This window comes from Aulonocara stuartgranti (genome assembly GCF_965226115.1).
Source record: "Aulonocara stuartgranti genome assembly, chromosome: 6".
Taxonomy (NCBI): Eukaryota; Metazoa; Chordata; class Actinopteri; order Cichliformes; family Cichlidae; genus Aulonocara; species Aulonocara stuartgranti.
Window position 1 is genome coordinate 5764988 of NC_138944.1, and position 18015 is coordinate 5783002.

The following is an 18015-nucleotide window of genomic DNA, read 5'->3' on the forward strand; positions in this document are numbered from 1 at the left end:
GGCATTATCCTTGTGTTGACCACAGCTGAGCTTATTTCCTTCTTTAACACAGGACTTTGCACTTTGCCGCTTAGTGTTTGCTCCTGTCAGCACTGCGGTGTGTGTGGTGTGTGTTTGCTTTTATGTGATTAGAAATTATTAAGGTGAGCTCAAATGGCATCCAGCGTTTCTCTGTAAGCGATAGGCTCTGTTCATCAGTGCCATAGGCGCTCTTCAGTAAACAAATCTCTGCCTCACTCATTAACAGAGAGAGGGGCTCCTGTGTGTGGCGCGAGTACACACCGAGCTAGCTGTTCAGGGTAAACAAACATTACTAACACCCAGAGGGTAAATATAAGAGATGGGCATTAATCATGGCTTTACTGACTGATTGTTTTTGAGTGTGTGTTTGTGTGGGTGTTAGTGACTATGTGTGTGGGTGTTTTGTGTCCTTTAACTCAGTTTGCATCAGCCTGTGAGTCGAATCCTTGAGAGCTTGTCTTTCAGGTTTTCCTGCACGCCCACACGCCAGCACTTGGACATAAACACCCACAGGGCGTGGAAAATGCCTGACACGTTTATAGAACAGTTTTTTCCTTTTACAGTCAGTCCGCTGCTCTGGCTGCAAAAGGTGTGTGCTCAGTCCACCTGCTCCACTGAGAGCTGTCATCTTTGTGGCAGCCAACATCATTACGCTTTAAAACACACTCAGTAGACCCAGCATGGCGGAGGAATGTGTCCCCGAGGATTTAGACCTGAAAGGGATGGGTGAGGAGGAGCTGTGGGAGCTGATTAATGACAACCGCCATCGGATCTCGCTAGGAGTGCGGCCGTGCATCTTGATCCCGTACCTGAGGCAGGCCAGGGTTCTCAGTGAGATGGACGAGGACGAGATCCTTTCCTGCCACAACCTCACAAACCGCTGCATGAGAACGAGTGAGATTTTCATTGTTTTCATAGATTTTAAAGTCAGTTGAAACTCTGTCCATGAGATGATACAGTAGACTGCTGAGTTAACCACTTAGAAAAGTGTAGCAGCAACATATAAAATCATCATGTCACACTGACAGAGTTTAGGTGTATCTGTAAAAACAAAATTGTTCAGATTTAGAATTGTGATTATTTGCATCGCTGCTGTTGCTTGATGACATTAACTCAAAGGTTAATTTGGAAGTCTCATTGTAATCTACTATTTCTAGGCCACATGCTGGATCTGCTGAGAACCCAGGGAAAGAATGGTGGTATGGCCTTGCTGGAGAGCTTAATGATTCACTACCCAGCACTCTACACCCAGGTGACTGGACGCAAACCCAGCACTGAGCCCTCAAGATTCAGTGGTGAGTGGCTCAAAGTCTTAGTATGTCTTATGGATGTGTTTGTTCTCTTTGTTCTGCTGACTGCAATCCTTGCACTCTCTTTCAGGCCTGATAAAATACTCAGAGCTGACTGAGTATCTGGTCAGAGCCGTCACAGGGATGCAGAAAGAGCTGCAGGAGGCCCGTAACGAGGCCAGCAAATTGAGAGCACACTGCGCCTCTCTGGAGGCAGACATCAGTCAGATGATGGAGCAGGAGATGAAGTCCAGAACCCTGCGCACCGACAACGAACGGATCCAGAGACACTTGTGCTCTTTGCAACGTGAAGTCACCAAGCTGAAGGATGAGAAGTGTGACTTGTATATTCGCTACACAGCAGCAATCGAGGAGAAATCAGCTGTGAACGGGCGGCTCCACGAGCTAAACCTTCAGGTCAGCGGATGTCATTAGAGTCTGTTTGTTCACTGCAGGAGACCTTCTGTCTGAGTCTCAAAGCTGTCATCCCTGGGGAAAATCCTCAAAAGGCTGATGTTAAAGAAGTGAAATTAAAGCTTGAAAGGATTAGACAGTGCCAAGGGATGCTTTTTTTGTTTTGTGTTCACAGCCTGAAAAAAAGTTGTGTATTTTGCTGTGGTAAATGTTCTCCCGCTTGAGACTCAGACTCAAGTGACACCTCACAAGTAATCTGAGATAGGTATTTAGCAAAAAGTCTTTGCTATATACAGGAGCTATGGGGTTTAAGTTACCAGGCAGAACAAATGAAAGGCAAAAGTGGGAAGTGTTCAGGATCTTTCCTTCTGTAACATGTCACACTTTCCTTTTTTAAATTGTACTCTAATGATTGACCCATCCACTCAAAATCAAAGTCCTTCTGTCCTCCCTGCAGAAAGGGCTGCCATATTTATCCTCAAGCAAAGATAACAAGCAGGCTCCACAGTTCTTATATGCTGCATTTGGTTACACTGTCATGAATGCATTTATCTTTTTTTTTCTTTAAACTTTTAATCTTCAGATTTGACCTCTACAGATTCAAAACAAAAGGATATTGCAAAAGACTTTTCACTGGTTTCCTCTAAAGGCACAGCAAAAGCTCTAAACTGCACATATGAGGTGTTGTAAAGCTACTTCAGTATCTGCAGTTATTCCTCCCACAAGTCTCCAAATCTTGGAGAAGTATAGCGCTAAATTGCTGCTGTTTTTGTGTGAGACAGTACGTAGGCATGATGAAAGGTCATTTTGAATGTGGTCATAAAAGTCTTTTTTTCTAAATAACAAAATTGTTATTTCTATTATATTTCCCAGAAACATTGTTTAGTTGGGTGAGAGAACTTTTTTTATGACAGTAGATATTCATGTTTGAAAAGACTTTTGTTTAAAAAAACATCGCCCTGCCCCTCCCTGAGCCTGGTTCTACCGCAGGTTTCTTCCTGTCAAAAGGGAGTTTTTCCTTTCCACTGTCGCCAAAGTGCTTGCTTGTAGGGGATAATTTGATAGTTGGGTTTTTCTCTGTATGTATTATTGTAGGGTCTACCTTACAATATAAAGCACCTTGAGGAGACTGTTGTTTTGATTTGGATAAATAACATTGAATTAAACTGAATTGAGCTGATGGGTAACAGAGAACTTGGTGAAAAGAGTCCTGTTTACTTCAATCATGCAAGCATATCAGAACTGACTTCAGATCATCAGAACTGTTTTGTCAAAGTCATTTCACCTCTGTTGTTTTCCAGCTGGTCAAAGTCATTTGATGAATTGAATATATTTCTCCTTTACTAGCATCTCTATCATTGAATCTAAAATCCTTGTCCTCACATAGTCAAGCCGAGGGTATTTAAAAGTAGAATAGGAGGCAAAGCCTGGCCTCTCTCCTGCGAATCAAGTTCCAAATTTGGATTTCTCTACCTTTAAGATTAGGCCTAACACATTCATTTTTCAAAAAGCTTGTAGTTAGCACTGGATCAGACGACTGTGAACCTTCCCTTAGTTCTGCTGCTGTAGTCTCAGGCTGCTGTGGGCTTCTTATAATGCCCTGAGCTTTTCTTTTCCCTTCACTGCTTCTCTCTCTCCTTGTTTTGTTTCTAGTAAACTCTGAACATGGTTGCTTCCCACTGCCACCAAGTGCTTGCTCATCTGGGAATGGGGGTCATCTAATTCCTGAATTTAATTGAATTGTCTCCAGTGTCTCAGATTTACTGATTTACACTCTTTGTTTCTTACCACAGACTATAAAAAAACATAAAACACCTAATTAGATGTACAGTGTCTCAAGTCTTGTTTGTCTTGTGTGGTGGCAGGTGTATCAGCTGCAGACTGAGCTACAAAATGCCCAAGCAGAGAATGAATTCCAGAGGCAGCGGTCACTCAAGTCTGTTTGTCCTGAGTCACCACAGCTGCAAGATGAAGTCAGGAGCCTGCGCTGCCAGCTGGCGAAGGCAGAAAAACTAGACCCCGTGAGCGCAATTGTTCTTTTTTGTTTTTTAATATAGACCATTTTTTTCACTCATATTCTTTAGAAGGTGAGATCTTATTTGCTGCTCCTGTTGCATCAGGCTCGTCAGGACATCCTGGCTCAAGACCTGGCAGAGGCCATAGACAGTCAGGTGGAGCTAGCAGAGCAGCTCCGATCATACAGGGAGGAGAACGAACAGTTGCTCAGAGACAAAAAAAAGGTGTGTTTGTTTTGTTTTTTTTCCTTCAGTGGTTACAGTAACCGGATCAGGAAATGTCACACAAATTCAACCAGTTATCTCTGATGGAAAGTGAGCTTTTCAGACTCCCACTCAGCACCATGATGGGCAAAAGTATTCAGCTGCTACTTGGAGAGTTATTGTTACCTAACACTAATATAAATAAACCATGAAACCATGAATACCACATACTGCTTTATATAATAATTGACTTTCTAATGTAACATAGACTTAAAATTGAAGCTAAATTGGCAAAATATGCGTGTACTTGTCAGCTCTTGGATCAGAACGAGTCTCTGAGCCTCCAGGTGCAACAGCTGACTCTGGACTGCAAAATGCACCAGCAGAAGAGCGCTGTGATCCAGAACCAGATGAAAGCTCTCCAGGCCGAGAGAGACCAGGTAAGGAATTGACGACGGTGCCTCTAATCAATCTTTCCTGAATTTGATAAACAAATTAATTAACATTTTCAAGCTGCATTTTTCTGTTTTAGACTTTACTTTTACGGAGAGCATCGGTTTTGCTCTGGTTCATTGTTGCGTTGTTTCAGTGCTTTAAGTGTCAGATAATACGCCGTTCTTCTGTACTTGTCTGTTGTGTGCGTAGGTGTGTGTTTATGTGTCTTTGATAAAGGACACAGTGTACGCGCCTCTCTGTTTTAAATAATACCTTTCTTTTAAAGGAGCGGTATTCTGTTTTTTTCTAACATGTTCTTACCTTCACATGAAAACATCATGAAGAAATGATCCACTTTAAAGTCATTTTACATCAGCTGTCATTAACTTGAACCCTTTCCTCTGAAAACAATGAATTAAAAAATTCTACCACACCCTAAAAACTGTCAGATTGCATTTAACAGCATTTAACTGCTTCACTGAAGCAGAGGAATTTGATTTGTTAGACAAGTCTCGAGCGGATGGTGTGACGCACACACAAGCTCGAGGAATGCAGGTGTTGGAGTTCCACAGCACAGAATAATTAAGATCAAGACAGTACCTTCAATTATATAACTACTTCTGTAGGCATAACATATTCAGACTTACACTGCTTATAGTTTGGCTTTGCTTGTTGTTTAAAGAAAAACTTTAATCTAGTGTAATTTGAAATTGTTTAAAAAAATTAAAAGACAATCAACTAATGACAAAAAATACTTACTTTACCTCACTGTGCTTTGTTTTCTACATGTATATGTATATTTGTATTTATTTGACGCTGCGCACAACATTTCCTCTGAGTTTTAATAACAAGTATCTCAAGTATTCTCAAGCAAAGAGGATAAAAAAATGCTCCTATTCCTACGAGTATTTCCTTGGAGAATCATGTTAGGCATACAGATGTCCATTTCAGTGTTTCAGTAAGAAACTCTGTCACCAAATGCAGGTTTATCACATTAAAAGTCTCTATGTTCAGGTTAGCCCAGATGGAAACTCTTTAAATCACTGATTTTTCTCCCTTTTTTCCCCAGTTTTTGAATACTGTCTGAAAATGCCAAAACATAAGAACTTTTTTTTCATGTAAATTATCAGAGCGTGATCAAAGTATATCTTACACACCTGAAAAATATAACTGACGCATTAACTATTTAACAAAGCTGTTTCCCAAACTAGAGCTTCTGATACTCTTGTCTCGCCCGGTTGTGCCTTAAAGTCTCCCACTTCCTGTTTCACTTCCTGTTTTCTGGTGGTGATTTAAAACATAATTGGACAATAGCTTTCCTAATAATCAATTAGTAACTCAGTGTGCCATTGGAACACCACAGAGATGCTTTCCACAGCATGTCTTTTATCCTGTCTTCCTTCTCTCACCCTAACCGGTCGCAGCAGATGGCCCCGCCCCTCCCTGAGCCTGGTTCTGCTGGAAGTTTCTTCCTGTTAAAAGGGAGTTTTTCCTTCCCACTGTCGCCAAAGTGCTTGCTCATAGGGGGTCATTTGATTGTTAGGTTTTCCTCTGTATGTATTATTGTAGGGTCTATCTTACAATATAAAGCGCCTTGAGGCAACTGTTGTTCTGATTTGGTGCTGTATAAATAAAATTGAATTAAATTGAATTATACCGTATATTTCATTAAAAACTATAAATAATTTAATATAATTATATTAATCATTCATTTAAAACCGATCAACTTGATGTCATAAAGAACATTTCTAAGTGTTGTGTTTTGGTATTTATATCTATATGAGGTTTTTCAAGTGAGTGATGTATTACTCACAATGACTTGGAAACACAGTACTTCTATTTTTAAGCTTCCATCGAGTATTGTTCCAGAGGTGTGTTTGCTGAAAGGTGCTGAAAAATAGATCGTTGTCTGCTGTTGGCGCCGCTTTGACAATCGACTGCATACCACATGCTTGTATCCAAGCCAGTATGTACTTTTGTATCTCAGCAAACAGAGGCCTAAACTTGGCTCAGCTGGGTCTGTGTGTCTGACTAAGAATCAAAGTAGTTTCATGCACAGTCAGCTAAACGGTTTTAAATAACTGTCAATCAGCGCTTTGGGTGCCTTGAAAAGCGCTATATAAATGCAATCCATTATTATTATTATTATTATTAATCATTCATGTGCTTCTAGGCTTATCAGTCCAGGGATGAGGCCCAGGCCATGATCGCACATGTCCTGGCTGAGAAGGACACCCTGCGGTGCCAGCTGGTGGAGCTACAGGAGAAGGTGTTCAGCTTACAGACCAAGTGCAGCTCTACAGAACTGCACCAGAGCTCCGAAGTAAATTTTTTAAACACACACATGCTCACGTATGCACAACACTTAGAGGAAAATGCTATTACTGACTAATTTCATGTCTACCCTAAGGAGACGGAGGGCGGCTGGGATAGTCTGAGTTCCAGCAGTGATGAATGCCCCGTATCATCTCGACGCAGACTCTGCCGCATGGATGCAATTAATCCTTCAATGGTTTCCTGCAGTTCAGAGGTGTGTGAGTGTGTGAAATAGCTGTGAAATGCTCTGTTAATTTTTCCCCACATGTAATAATATAATCACGTATTTTAAATCTGATGTTTTTGTACAGCTCTCCAGTTTCAAAGAATAGAGTTAATACAGTCACGAGGATTAGGGTCAACTCGTAGAAGTTAGATGAGGTGGAGGCAAGGCTGTGGCTGGCTGACGTGTGGAGTGGCTGAGGAGTTTTTGCTTTGTAGCCTGGAATGATTCTAAGGAGTCATCTCAGGCACAAAGAAAACAGTGCAGACAAAAAGCAACAAGAGAAACTAGGGCTTCTTGTCTAGCGGCCTGATGAACACTGTGGCCACTTTAGTAGACTCAGTAATGCAGTGAGTAATGGATGAAATCTACAGCTGCCAAGCTGAATAGACAAAGAGTAGGTGTGGCCGGTCAGGCAAACAGTAAGAGTGACTAAAGAACCACACCTGAGCACATCAACACAAATCCCTCTTTTCTTCCACTCACTGCCAGCAGAGGGTGGTTAGATTCATTTCTAAAATGGACAAAATCTGTAGGATGCACCTACCAGTCTCTGTTAGTGCTTCCAACAATGCACCCAACAGTTTTATAGTGGCAACTCTTCGCCATGAGTAAAAAGTTATTTATTTATGGCGTTCAACTGCATGCAACCAATATTAAATTGGGTGCTGGCACATTATCAGTGGGAAAAAAGGTGAGATGGAGACAAAACCAGTCACTAGTGACAACCACCAGAGTTCAAATACCATCATGTGTGATCAAAGCCTGATAGCACTGCTCTTGAGATTAATAATGAAAAACCCTGACATATCAGTTAACCGCAGTGCACAGAGTGGTATGTTCCTGCTTTCTCATTCAAACTACACACTTGTGACATACTGTCGCTTTTCCTGCAGTCATGATTTTATGTTCTGTGTCTGTGTTGGCCGTGTATATTGGCTTGTGTGTGTAGTGTGAAGATGGTGCTACGTGTAGCATGCGGTCCCGAAACGCTGAGCCTCCCAGTCCAGACTCTCTCCGCCGAAGGAAGGAAATTCTGTATGCAGAGAGCAGGTATGCCTGTGTTTCCTAGAAGTGCATATCAAAATCTCATAATTTCTTACTGACATTATGAGATTTTGGGAAACATTTCACCAGAACGGATGAATGAGCAGTGTTGCTGAACTCTGCATTCCTTTCTGTGTTCATATCATGGCACAGTTTCAGGTTGATTATTGATTTACAACACAAAAAGAAAGAAAGTGCAATCGAGAGCTAATTAAAGAACACAAGTTTGTTGAGGAGCCACAGAAGTTCTATTGAAATCACAAATTGAGTAGACTTTATATACTTGTCACAGTGTCTTGCTGTTGTCATAGCAACCCACCAAACCAGTCTGTAGACATTATCTCCATTTATCACACGCTTCTTTGCGAAGTAAACTCAGTGTAAAATGCATACCGTCATTGTTGTGTGCATCCATATTTGTTGGATCTGATAAGGGCACTTGTCTGTATTTTTTTTCTTGTAGCTCAGAGGCAGCAGAGACTGACAGTCTATTGGACGACTTTGTGTTGCTCCCCAGCGGTGTGTATTGAAAGCATTATTCTTCTTTAAATTACTGTATATGTGTGCAGAGATATCAGAACGAGACCTTCTTTCCTTCTTGCTCTCACCCACAACTGGAACGGCAGATAGCTGCCCGTTCCTGAGCCTAGTTCTGCCAGATTTTTCTTCCTGTTACAAAGGAGTTTTTCTTTCCCACTGTCACCAAGTGCTTTCTCTATTCTCCATATTTCTCATAGGGGATCATCTGATCACTGGTGTTTTCTCTCTATTATTGTAGTACATTCTTTACCTTATAGCTGTTGTTTGAGGGGAGTTTCATTTGCTTTTGTCCCCTGTTGTATCTTTGCCAACGTAGAGTGACACATTAACCCCAACACATTATTTCCTGGGAAACAACCGTGATGTCCAATCATTAAACATTCTCTCTTTTGTCCAGTGGTGAACAAGAGCATGCAGACATTCGGGCTTTCCTCTCGTAGGAGGTCCAGCTCTCACAGGTGAGACAGTGACACGAATTTTTAAATAGAATTAGATTCTACTCTGCCCAAAGGGTATGGACACTTTTAAGGCCAATCATAAATCTAATGCAGGCTATTAATCACAGGGCATACAGGACATTGTTGATCACTAGCTGGTGAAGTGAAAACAACTCTTCAACAGTTGAGAATTTTACACCACAATAAAAAACCTCCTCAGTGTCTCAGATCGCATTCTTCCACACTTACTTCTTACACTTAGTAACTTGGGATCATATGTCCATGTATAAAAAAAAAAAGTGCTCTACAAATAACCGGATATTGTTAGTGTGCACTGCTGTAGCAAAATCAGTCCAGGAGAGCAGGTCCACTTTCTACTAATCCCAGTGTGCAGGAATTATTTGTAATTATTAGTGATCAATATTTGCTAAATAGCTTGAATAACTTCCCTAATTTTTCATCGTCAGCCTGTCAAGATCCTCAGTCCCTCCCTTCCTGATGCGTTCTCGTCCAAAAGCGATCCGTGTCAGTGGCAGAGTTCTCAGCATCTCCTTCCAGGGTGAGGCGCTCCTCAGCCAGCTGGCAGTAGTGGGGGGCAATAAGACGGGAGTGTTTGTGCATCAGGTGACTGAAGGCAGCGCAGCTCACACTGTTGGCATCAGCCCCGGGGCTCAGATAGTGGAGGTAGGTGCAAATGTGTGCGTAAAAGCAGTTTTTCTCCTTATCACCTGTTGTGAAAACGCTGTTGGTCTGCAGGTGAAGTACGAGAAGAATCAGAAGGCTCTGAGGATGGTGCTGGAAGATTCCACTTTAGAGGAAGCCATGTGGGCTCTTGGCCAGGTTGCAGGCATCTGTCATCTCTCCCTCCGCCCCAGGCAAGATGGTACGTCATATTTCTTGTACTGATTCATCGAGAACTTACACACGAATTGCGTCAGATTTCCATATAACTTGCACCATAACCGGAACACCATTTTACTGTAACCCTGCATCGCAGCCTTCTATGTAGCTTGGCGTGCCTCCTGAGAAATGTGACTACATGTCGGGTCAGCGCATACCACAACCACTTAAAGGCTGCGGTATAGGGATAAAAAGAGTTTCCAGTTGCTACGCAAGTTAGGAAGTAAATTTCCCGCAAAGCCTAAATGAAGTTTTAGTCTCATCTTGAATCACTTATATGCCGTTTTAGTGGAGATGTTAGATCTCGCTCTATGACTTGTCTGCAGTCTTGAAGCCAAATTGTTCTATGTTATTTTTTTCTTCCACACTATTATCTAAACTTACTGAAGCTGTAAAAATGCCCATAAACATGTAAGAGTATTGGCAGTACTGTATTATACTTTGTGTTTGTTTTACACGCGTAGCCGTGAAATAAGACTTTATGGTTACAGCTGACTTCAGGAAGGAGGCAGCTTTGGTTGACATTAAAAGGATGCCTGACATGAGGAAGTAGAAACTGGATATGGTGAACATGCTGCATTCATGAGGGTGTTTTTGTTTTGCGTCAAGCAAAGAATTCAGCTCTGAAACCTATCATTTTGAAAAAGTAAACCACATTTTTTGGCACGTATCCGAAGACAGAACATAATAAAAAAGCAGGGCCTGCATGGTTGACATAATAAAATGATTGTTTGTTTGCTATTCCCTCTCCTTCACGCGTTGCATCACAAACTGGTCTTTTAAATGTTCTCAGCAGATTTTTTATGCATGTACATGAACTCAAAGTTCTCATGTATTCAGAAACCACACCTGATTTGATTTCCCCGTCTTCTTGTGCACATCTGGCCCGCTCTGGCTTGGATGCTACTTAGTGACTGCACCCTGGCAGTCCACTTCTGACCACTTCTGCATTTTCACCATGACCCTCAAACTATCGAGTAAAATCTTAATTTTTATTGCGTGGATCATTGCTCGCGAGGAGAGCAGAGTGTTCAAGGAAGTTCAGTTTGAAGGAGTGCTGTTTTTGCTACTCTGGAGAAGCTCCAGCCCTCATCACAGACACACAGGTGTAAGTGATCAAAACGGGACGAGCTTTGAAGGGGATCTGATAAAATAAGGTCTAGTATAGGTTTAGTTTTTATCTGTGAATTTTATAAACGCATCTTTACAGGTAAGGCTTGTGCTTATGTTGGGTGTGAGGATTAAGCACAGGAGGTAATAAAGTACAGTTACCATGAAAGTATATTGTTCTTTAAACTTGACATTGTGTTAGTTCTGGGATGAAATGTAGAGCATGTACAGCAACTGACATCAGTTCTGAATATCATCCACATGGTGTGTACTGCAGAGTGTCAGTCCAGTGGTTTAACGTCCTCTTCTGTCTGCTCAGACTACGAGGCGCTGCTGCAACAGCTGCAGAGCAGTGAGACATCATCAGGAGACTCCTTCTACGTACGTGTCAACATGTCCCTCCCTGCCGGCCCCGGAGGAACCCTGGCTGTGTCCTGTAACGACATCCTGCATGTGACGAACACGCGGCCCGCCGGCACCGAGGACTCGTGGCACGCCAGTCACGTTCACCCGTGTCAGCAGCTGGACCTCCAGAGCGGAACTGTTCCCAATTATTACAGGTTGGTGCACTGATGAATGAAAAGTTCAGGTTCACAAAAGGCAACTGTGCGCTCTTCAGATTATTCGAGAATGGAGTCAGATCACTACTCACTGATTTCTTGATGTCACAGGGCACAGCGGCTTCTGATTCGAGCTATTGAGGATATGAGCTTTGAAGCAAAGAAGTCTGAAAAGGTAAGAATAAACTAAAGCACTGGGTTTTTGTTGCTTTGTTTAGTTTTTTTCACAAGTTACATCTTTCCCCTAATTAACTCCTGGGAATATTCTTCTGCTTCGTCAGGGTGAGCGTGTGATGACCCAGAATACACAGAAGACTGTGAGGATTGTCAGCACTGGGCGCCAGGGCAGGAACCCACTGTGGGTCAGCGTGGAGGAGGAGAAGAGCGCGAGTGCAGAATCAAGTACAGTAACCCCAGTGGTCACAAAACAGCAGAATTACTCGGGGCCTCATATTCTACAAACAGCCAGTGAATCTCAGCTTTAACTGCACTTAAAAAAGAGATCTATGGAAATATTAGTGAGATATAAACATTTGCACTGTCTATTCTTTCCACTGCAGATGCAACATCTGCACCCAAAAGTTGTGTAACTCTCATGCCCTACACCCTGGTGACGCCACGCTATCCGCCTGTCTGCAGGCCTGTCCTGCTGCTGCCCTCGGTGCTGGGACGCATCCTGGACAAGAAGCTGGCCAGCTGGCAGGGCTTTCAGCTCTGTGAGCCTGGTAAGAAATGCTCTGTCGATATAAGCTGACATGAAATCTTATGTGAATCTCGGCTACAGAATAAACAGCTGAAGACAAATTGTTAGATAAGCGGGAGGGACACGGTTTCCTGAGCTGACTCATGTTTTATGGGCGAGATTGCTCATACACCTCCCACTCTATTTACGATTTCATGCTGTAATGGAAGCATAGTAAATAACCGGTCTCATACTGTACAATGGAGTTTGTGTGTTACTGTAAACCAGGAAGGAAATAAATATCAATAAAAGGAGGACAGCAGCCATAAAGTGTAAATCTTTACCATCATTACAGCAACATAGGCGTAGAATATTTAGAGGAAATAACAGGCTACACCAAACGAAATCATTTAATGTGTGTTTCCAATAATACACAGCATTATCTTGTGTGTTATAATCTCTTTCCTCTCTGCTTCAGAGGTGCTGAGCTCCAGTGAGCATGCAGCCCAGCTCCAGAGGTCTGAGATCCTGGAGGAGGTTGAGCAGGGTGGGAGCCGCTGCTACACCCTGCAGAGTGTCGAGAAGGTCATGAAGAAGGTCAGAGCAAAGAAGGAAGCTGTGGTCAACAAACTGTGTGCAATGCTAAACAGATGATGGCCAGTTGAGCCGCAACTTTTGTACAAATATGAATGAGATTTATGTTGTAAAACTTACATTTTGGTTATCTGATGACTTTAGCACCATCATCAGGTTTAAACCAGTATTTTACTTTATCACAGTGCCAGGGATTCTTTAAAATGTATTTCATGTAACAGCACTGCGCTTAAATCACACTTAAGCTAATTTTATTTATTTCTTCATAACCTGCAGGGCATCCACTGCGTGCTGCCTTTAGGCCTCGACTGCGTGCGCCGGCTGCAGCGCTCTGAGATCTTCCCCATTATCATCTTCATTGGCCAGTCTGCACGTAGCGCACGTAAACTGAGGTAGATTCGTCTTCTTCATCTCACGCAATGCCACCTCATGCTTCTGATATTACATTTTTCTTCCGATTGTAAGCAGCGAGAGAATGCTGGGCAAAAATAATGAGTCAACATTTTTCCCAGAAAACCTTCCTTGTTTTTCCAGTTAGACTCCATGGCACACAGATTCATTCACAAATATCTTAGAGTTGTAATTTAACTTCATATTTTCAGACAAGTAAAACAAAATACAAAAGGGACTGATGTATTCATGTATAGAGTTTAATGGTAAAATTCCTTTTTTAACTAATCTCACCTTTATTAGTGCAGCAATAGCAGAGACAGGAAATCAGGGATCAGCTGCTCAACCACTGAGCTCCAGATTTTTTTTATTGTTGAATAAAGAGCCCAGGCCAGTTGTGCAATTATGCCTACTAAGTAAACACATTTTGTCATACTTACAGATCAGTTACTTCAACTGTATGTACAAACAATATCAGCAAGTCTAAAGCAAAAACATTTCCTTCCTATTCTATGTGAGCGACTTTTAGAAAAATAAATAAGTGTAAAGAAATGTGTTGATATTACTTCATGTTAATACAAAAGTTCATAAAAGCAGGAGGTTATAGTTTATTTATCTAACTTTTACGTTAGGTCAAAGCTGCACCGTCACAGTCAGACAGAGGAGCAGCTGCTGGCGTGTTCGAGGAGCGAGGAGCCGCTGCTGGACAAGCTGCCGTGTCTGTATCACAGCGTGGATCCAGAATCCTGGTGTGACCAGACCTCCCTGCTGACCAGCCTGCGCACCATCATCTGGGAGGAGCAAAAGAAGATTGTGTGGGTGGAGCCTGACCTGTGGTAGGGCAAGAAAAGGCAACAGAAGAAAAACTCAGAGCATTTATGTAAATAATGGAAATTTCTTTAAGGGCTTTTTGTTTACTGGATCATGAAAAAACACATTAATATTAAATGGATAAATAAGCTTTACAAGAAAACTTTTTGTAAACACGAGTATGTATCTGTGATACTTTATGAGTAACTGGAGGACCGTTTAGTGTGCATGTAGCTGCATTACTTACTGAGAAACGTGTTTTACGCTGCCTCCTTTTTTTGACTTATTTGTTTAAAACAAACATGTGTAGTGTCCTCTAAAGACACAGGTTTTGTCATGAAACACACGCTTGCATTTACTGCATCTGTACAAAATGTAGATAATTTTTCATTTTCTATGTTTTCTTGCTTACATGCTGTGTTTTGTAAGTCACACCCTTGATTTAGAATAAAATAATAATAATCTGAGCTGTTGTGTCACGTGGAGTTTCAAAGTGAGATTTCATTGGAGATGGTGCATTCTTTGGTGCGAGTGTGAAATGAAGTGCTGTAAGTACAGATAAGTGAATGTTGTTTGTCGAGACAGCGCACGCCGGGCACTATTACAGGTGTTTTGTTTGTTTTTTTGAAATTAAGCACAGCTGCAGAGCATCATGTGATTGGTTTAGCTTGTCACAAACAGCCTGTTCCTTTAATTTTTTGAGCAGTGTATTACCTGTATTAGCAGTAAATCTAAACAATATCAAAAGACATTGCTGACTTGTAGAGGAAGTGAAGAAAAATCTCTCCAGGGTGTGGATCTTCAGAGAATATCAGCGCAAAATAAATCCTCCTGCAAATATCGAAAAAAGGAAGGAAAAACACAAGAAGAAACTTTTGCACAGTAATACGTTTCTGTGGAGCAGATGTAAAGAAGTCTTATTCCTTGTATCCGTCCCTAAAGCCCCTCACTGGTGCCACACTGTTTGTCACAGAAACTCTCAGAAATTTTCATCCAGATTGGTCCACTTGTCTAAGAGGAGGGGAACATATAAACATGTATAGACGCACTAGAATAATTATAGTATGATTTTTGTTATTATTAGTGAGCAGTGTATTTAAATGTTCATTGGTCACATTCATTAATCAACTGAAAGCCTTTTCAAGCAGAGACACACAGCATTTATACATTCAAATGTGAGAATTTGGTGTCTGCCTATAAACTTGTATTATTTATTGATCTAATGGAAACATGGACAACAAACCAGATGTTAATCCAACAAGTTTATTATCATGGAAATTTAGGAAATTCATTTAGGAAATGAAATTTAGAAAAATACGTGTGAACTATGCTTTGTTTGCCGTCGTTTTCTTTAACCCGTTCTTTTAAAGACTAAGCTTTGGGATGTGAGGAGAACATGTGCTCCAGATTCCAGACTATGTTTCATCACATGTTTTTGGAATGTAATTCTGAAAAAGTTTTCCTCGGGTGACAGGTCTCCTGCTCTGACACTGGGACCCACTCATATGCCAGTTCAGCACAGGAGCAGCACAGACACACAACCTCTTATTCCACTCTCACATTCACACCGCGGGTGAAAAATCGCCAGTGAACCCTGAAGGATGACGTTGGACTGTGGGAGGAAACCGGAACAGGGCAGGTGGCGCTCCAAGGATTTATTTTTGAGTTATTTTGATGTGGTACTGCCACCTAGTGGACGAAAGGAAGAAATGAAAGAACAAATATAGAAATGATTGTATAAAGTTGAAAAATTAAACGAAAATTCTGCTACTAAAGATTCATAAGTTTCATAAGATCATATTTACTGCTTTAGCCAAGCAGTGAAGCCCAGTCTGGAAATGACTGTTTTCACTGCTCTGCTTGCAAACAACTCAGTCTAACTTTTACTCCTGTATTCCTGTTTTTGCCCAGGTTTTTTTTATTGTGCATGACAGGTTGTGTGATTGCAGATTAAATTTAAATTCCGACATGATATCTGACACAAAGGAACACCGAACCCTGTAGAACAAGAAAGTCAAACTCATTTTATATCACGGGACTCATGGAGCCCACTTTGATCCTGAGTGGGCCGGACCAGCGCAACTCTGCTTTCTTAACTACGCATTTAATTCCTGAGATATCTAAATATAAGTAACAGAAGAGCAGTAAGTCAGACTTTCTACAGAATATGAAATTTGTCACCATGACTGTTTGGGCTTAAACTGTAAGAAATAAATGTGTAAAATTACAGTAAATATTCAGTAAATATTCAATAGACTGTCCTGTAATTATAAAACTGAACTCACAGAAAAAGTCCTTTTTTGTAGAAAATTTATAAAAAACAAATAAGCAAATTTCTATAATCAATAGTGAAAAATCAGGAACTTTTCAGTTATTTAGTTACGGTAGTGTAGTGTGAATGCCCCTGTAGGGAGGTCTTCATTCGCTCAAAAAACTGGAAAACCTATAACCATTGTTCCATATGGCCAGTTTCACTGTTTCACTATATTTTCAGTACTGATAAAGGCATGCTGGGATGCTGCAAAGGAAAAAACACAAGTATTAAACAAAAAGTATTAAACTATTCCACTTCGTAAATCTGAAAACGGTCTTACAGCTGACCTGTGTGGGCAGAAGAACACAGAATATCATTTACCATTAGATCCCGAATAATCAGCGGATCGAATTTACATACTGTCACTAACTCTGGACATTTTTGAATGTTTGCCATTTATGCTTAATATTTATCTAAATCAGTATTACATACTGTAAGATTCAAACATTAAGACAGATTTGATCTTTTGTTGCATTAATTGTTGCATTTAGAAGGACATTTCAATATTGTACATTACAGATCTGAGAGAAGGAAAAAAACAAGCTGAAAATGATTTGTGGTGTTGCAGAAATGTATGACTGCACATGTTTTCATTATGAACTAATATCTATCATTTGACTAAAATCTTAAAAGCTGTAAATGAATTGGCTCACTTAAAAAAAAAAAGGAGCTTGATTGCCGGCATGTGTTTTGCACTGTGGGTCCCCTGTGGTGCTCTGAACCAGAAAGACCCACAAATACTTATGTACTGAGGTCAAATGCAAACATAACTTAGAAATAAATAAATAAATTTAGTGAATTTAAAATACCTACGTCCTTTTCCCCCCATCACTTTACAGGCACTGTTTTCTTGCAAAGTAGGATGAGTATGATGATGTAGCAGCTTTACCTTTTCTAAAGGTTTATTTTGTTTTTTTTCAGGCCTGAAAAGTTGATGGGATACTGCCATCACCCTGCCAGCCAGATGGGTACCGTGGTCACCCAGCTTTGTGAACACAACAAGGCAATGTAGAGTTTTACGCTGATACCAGAGGTGCGTCAACTAAGAATCTCAGATGAGGTTGAATCTGTCAAGTTCAGAGGTAAAGCTTTCTGAATATTTTGTGAGCACAACAACTCAAGAAAGATCTGATCTAGGATTTCCAAATTAACACCATAAGTATTTCATAAAAGTCTCATAAAAGTGGAAACGTCAAGGCTGGAGGTGAAGGTTTCTGAAAATCTTGTGAATGCGTAAAAAAATCGCTAATTCCTAAGAAGTTAACGCAATCGTTTTGTTAAACCCCTTCAAGTATAAGGGAAATGCAATTAAAGGGGAAAAATTACAAAAATCTTCCAAATATTTAGGGACCTAAGAGTAAATAAAGTTCAGCACTATAACATTATGACCACATGAGGGCAACAGGAGATCTCCAAAAATGTCACCTGCAGTTTTGGAGGATAAAATATCATAGAATTTTATCCTCCAAAAATTTCCACAGATTGAAAGTTGACAGATTGATTGAAAGTTCACCTGCTGGAGCGAGTTCCCATGGAAATTCATTTTTTTGTTCCTTTATAATGGAAGAGAGCAAATTAAATGGAGACAAACAGAAGCTTTTTTATATTATTACATGAATAAAATAAATCATTAGTATTGATTTGGAGTCAGACATACTGTCAACAAATATTACTACACCGTTTTTTTGTGTCTATTACATGAAGCTATCCTGCT

The 18015-nt window shown here is 40.8% G+C and overlaps 1 protein-coding gene across 1 annotated transcript; it reads left to right on the forward strand.

The window, feature by feature from the left end:
• The first annotated feature begins 582 nt into the window (after nucleotides 1-582).
• Nucleotides 583-14454, forward strand: card14 (caspase recruitment domain family, member 14). The gene is made up of 20 exons (XM_082536521.1): nucleotides 583-915; nucleotides 1179-1316; nucleotides 1402-1727; nucleotides 3590-3745; nucleotides 3845-3964; nucleotides 4258-4383; nucleotides 6552-6701; nucleotides 6789-6908; nucleotides 7870-7970; nucleotides 8428-8483; nucleotides 8902-8962; nucleotides 9409-9625; nucleotides 9698-9824; nucleotides 11271-11511; nucleotides 11623-11686; nucleotides 11793-11913; nucleotides 12072-12236; nucleotides 12672-12790; nucleotides 13064-13179; nucleotides 13810-14454. Exons 1-20 carry the CDS (start codon nucleotides 702-704, stop codon nucleotides 14015-14017), a joined length of 2946 nt encoding a protein of 981 aa, XP_082392647.1. The 5' UTR covers nucleotides 583-701; the 3' UTR covers nucleotides 14018-14454.
• The last annotated feature ends 3561 nt before the right edge of the window (nucleotides 14455-18015 follow it).

Bases quoted from the DNA above. Each gene is read 5' to 3' on its own strand.
- card14 (XM_082536521.1), top strand. From the start codon at position 702: ATGGCGGAGGAATGTGTCCCCGAGGATTTAGACCTGAAAGGGATGGGT. The intron at 1,317-1,401 runs GTGAGTGGCTCA...ACTCTCTTTCAG, and splicing joins TGAGCCCTCAAGATTCAGTG to GCCTGATAAAATACTCAGAG. The intron at 8,484-8,901 runs GTGTGTATTGAA...TCTTTTGTCCAG, and splicing joins CTTTGTGTTGCTCCCCAGCG to TGGTGAACAAGAGCATGCAG.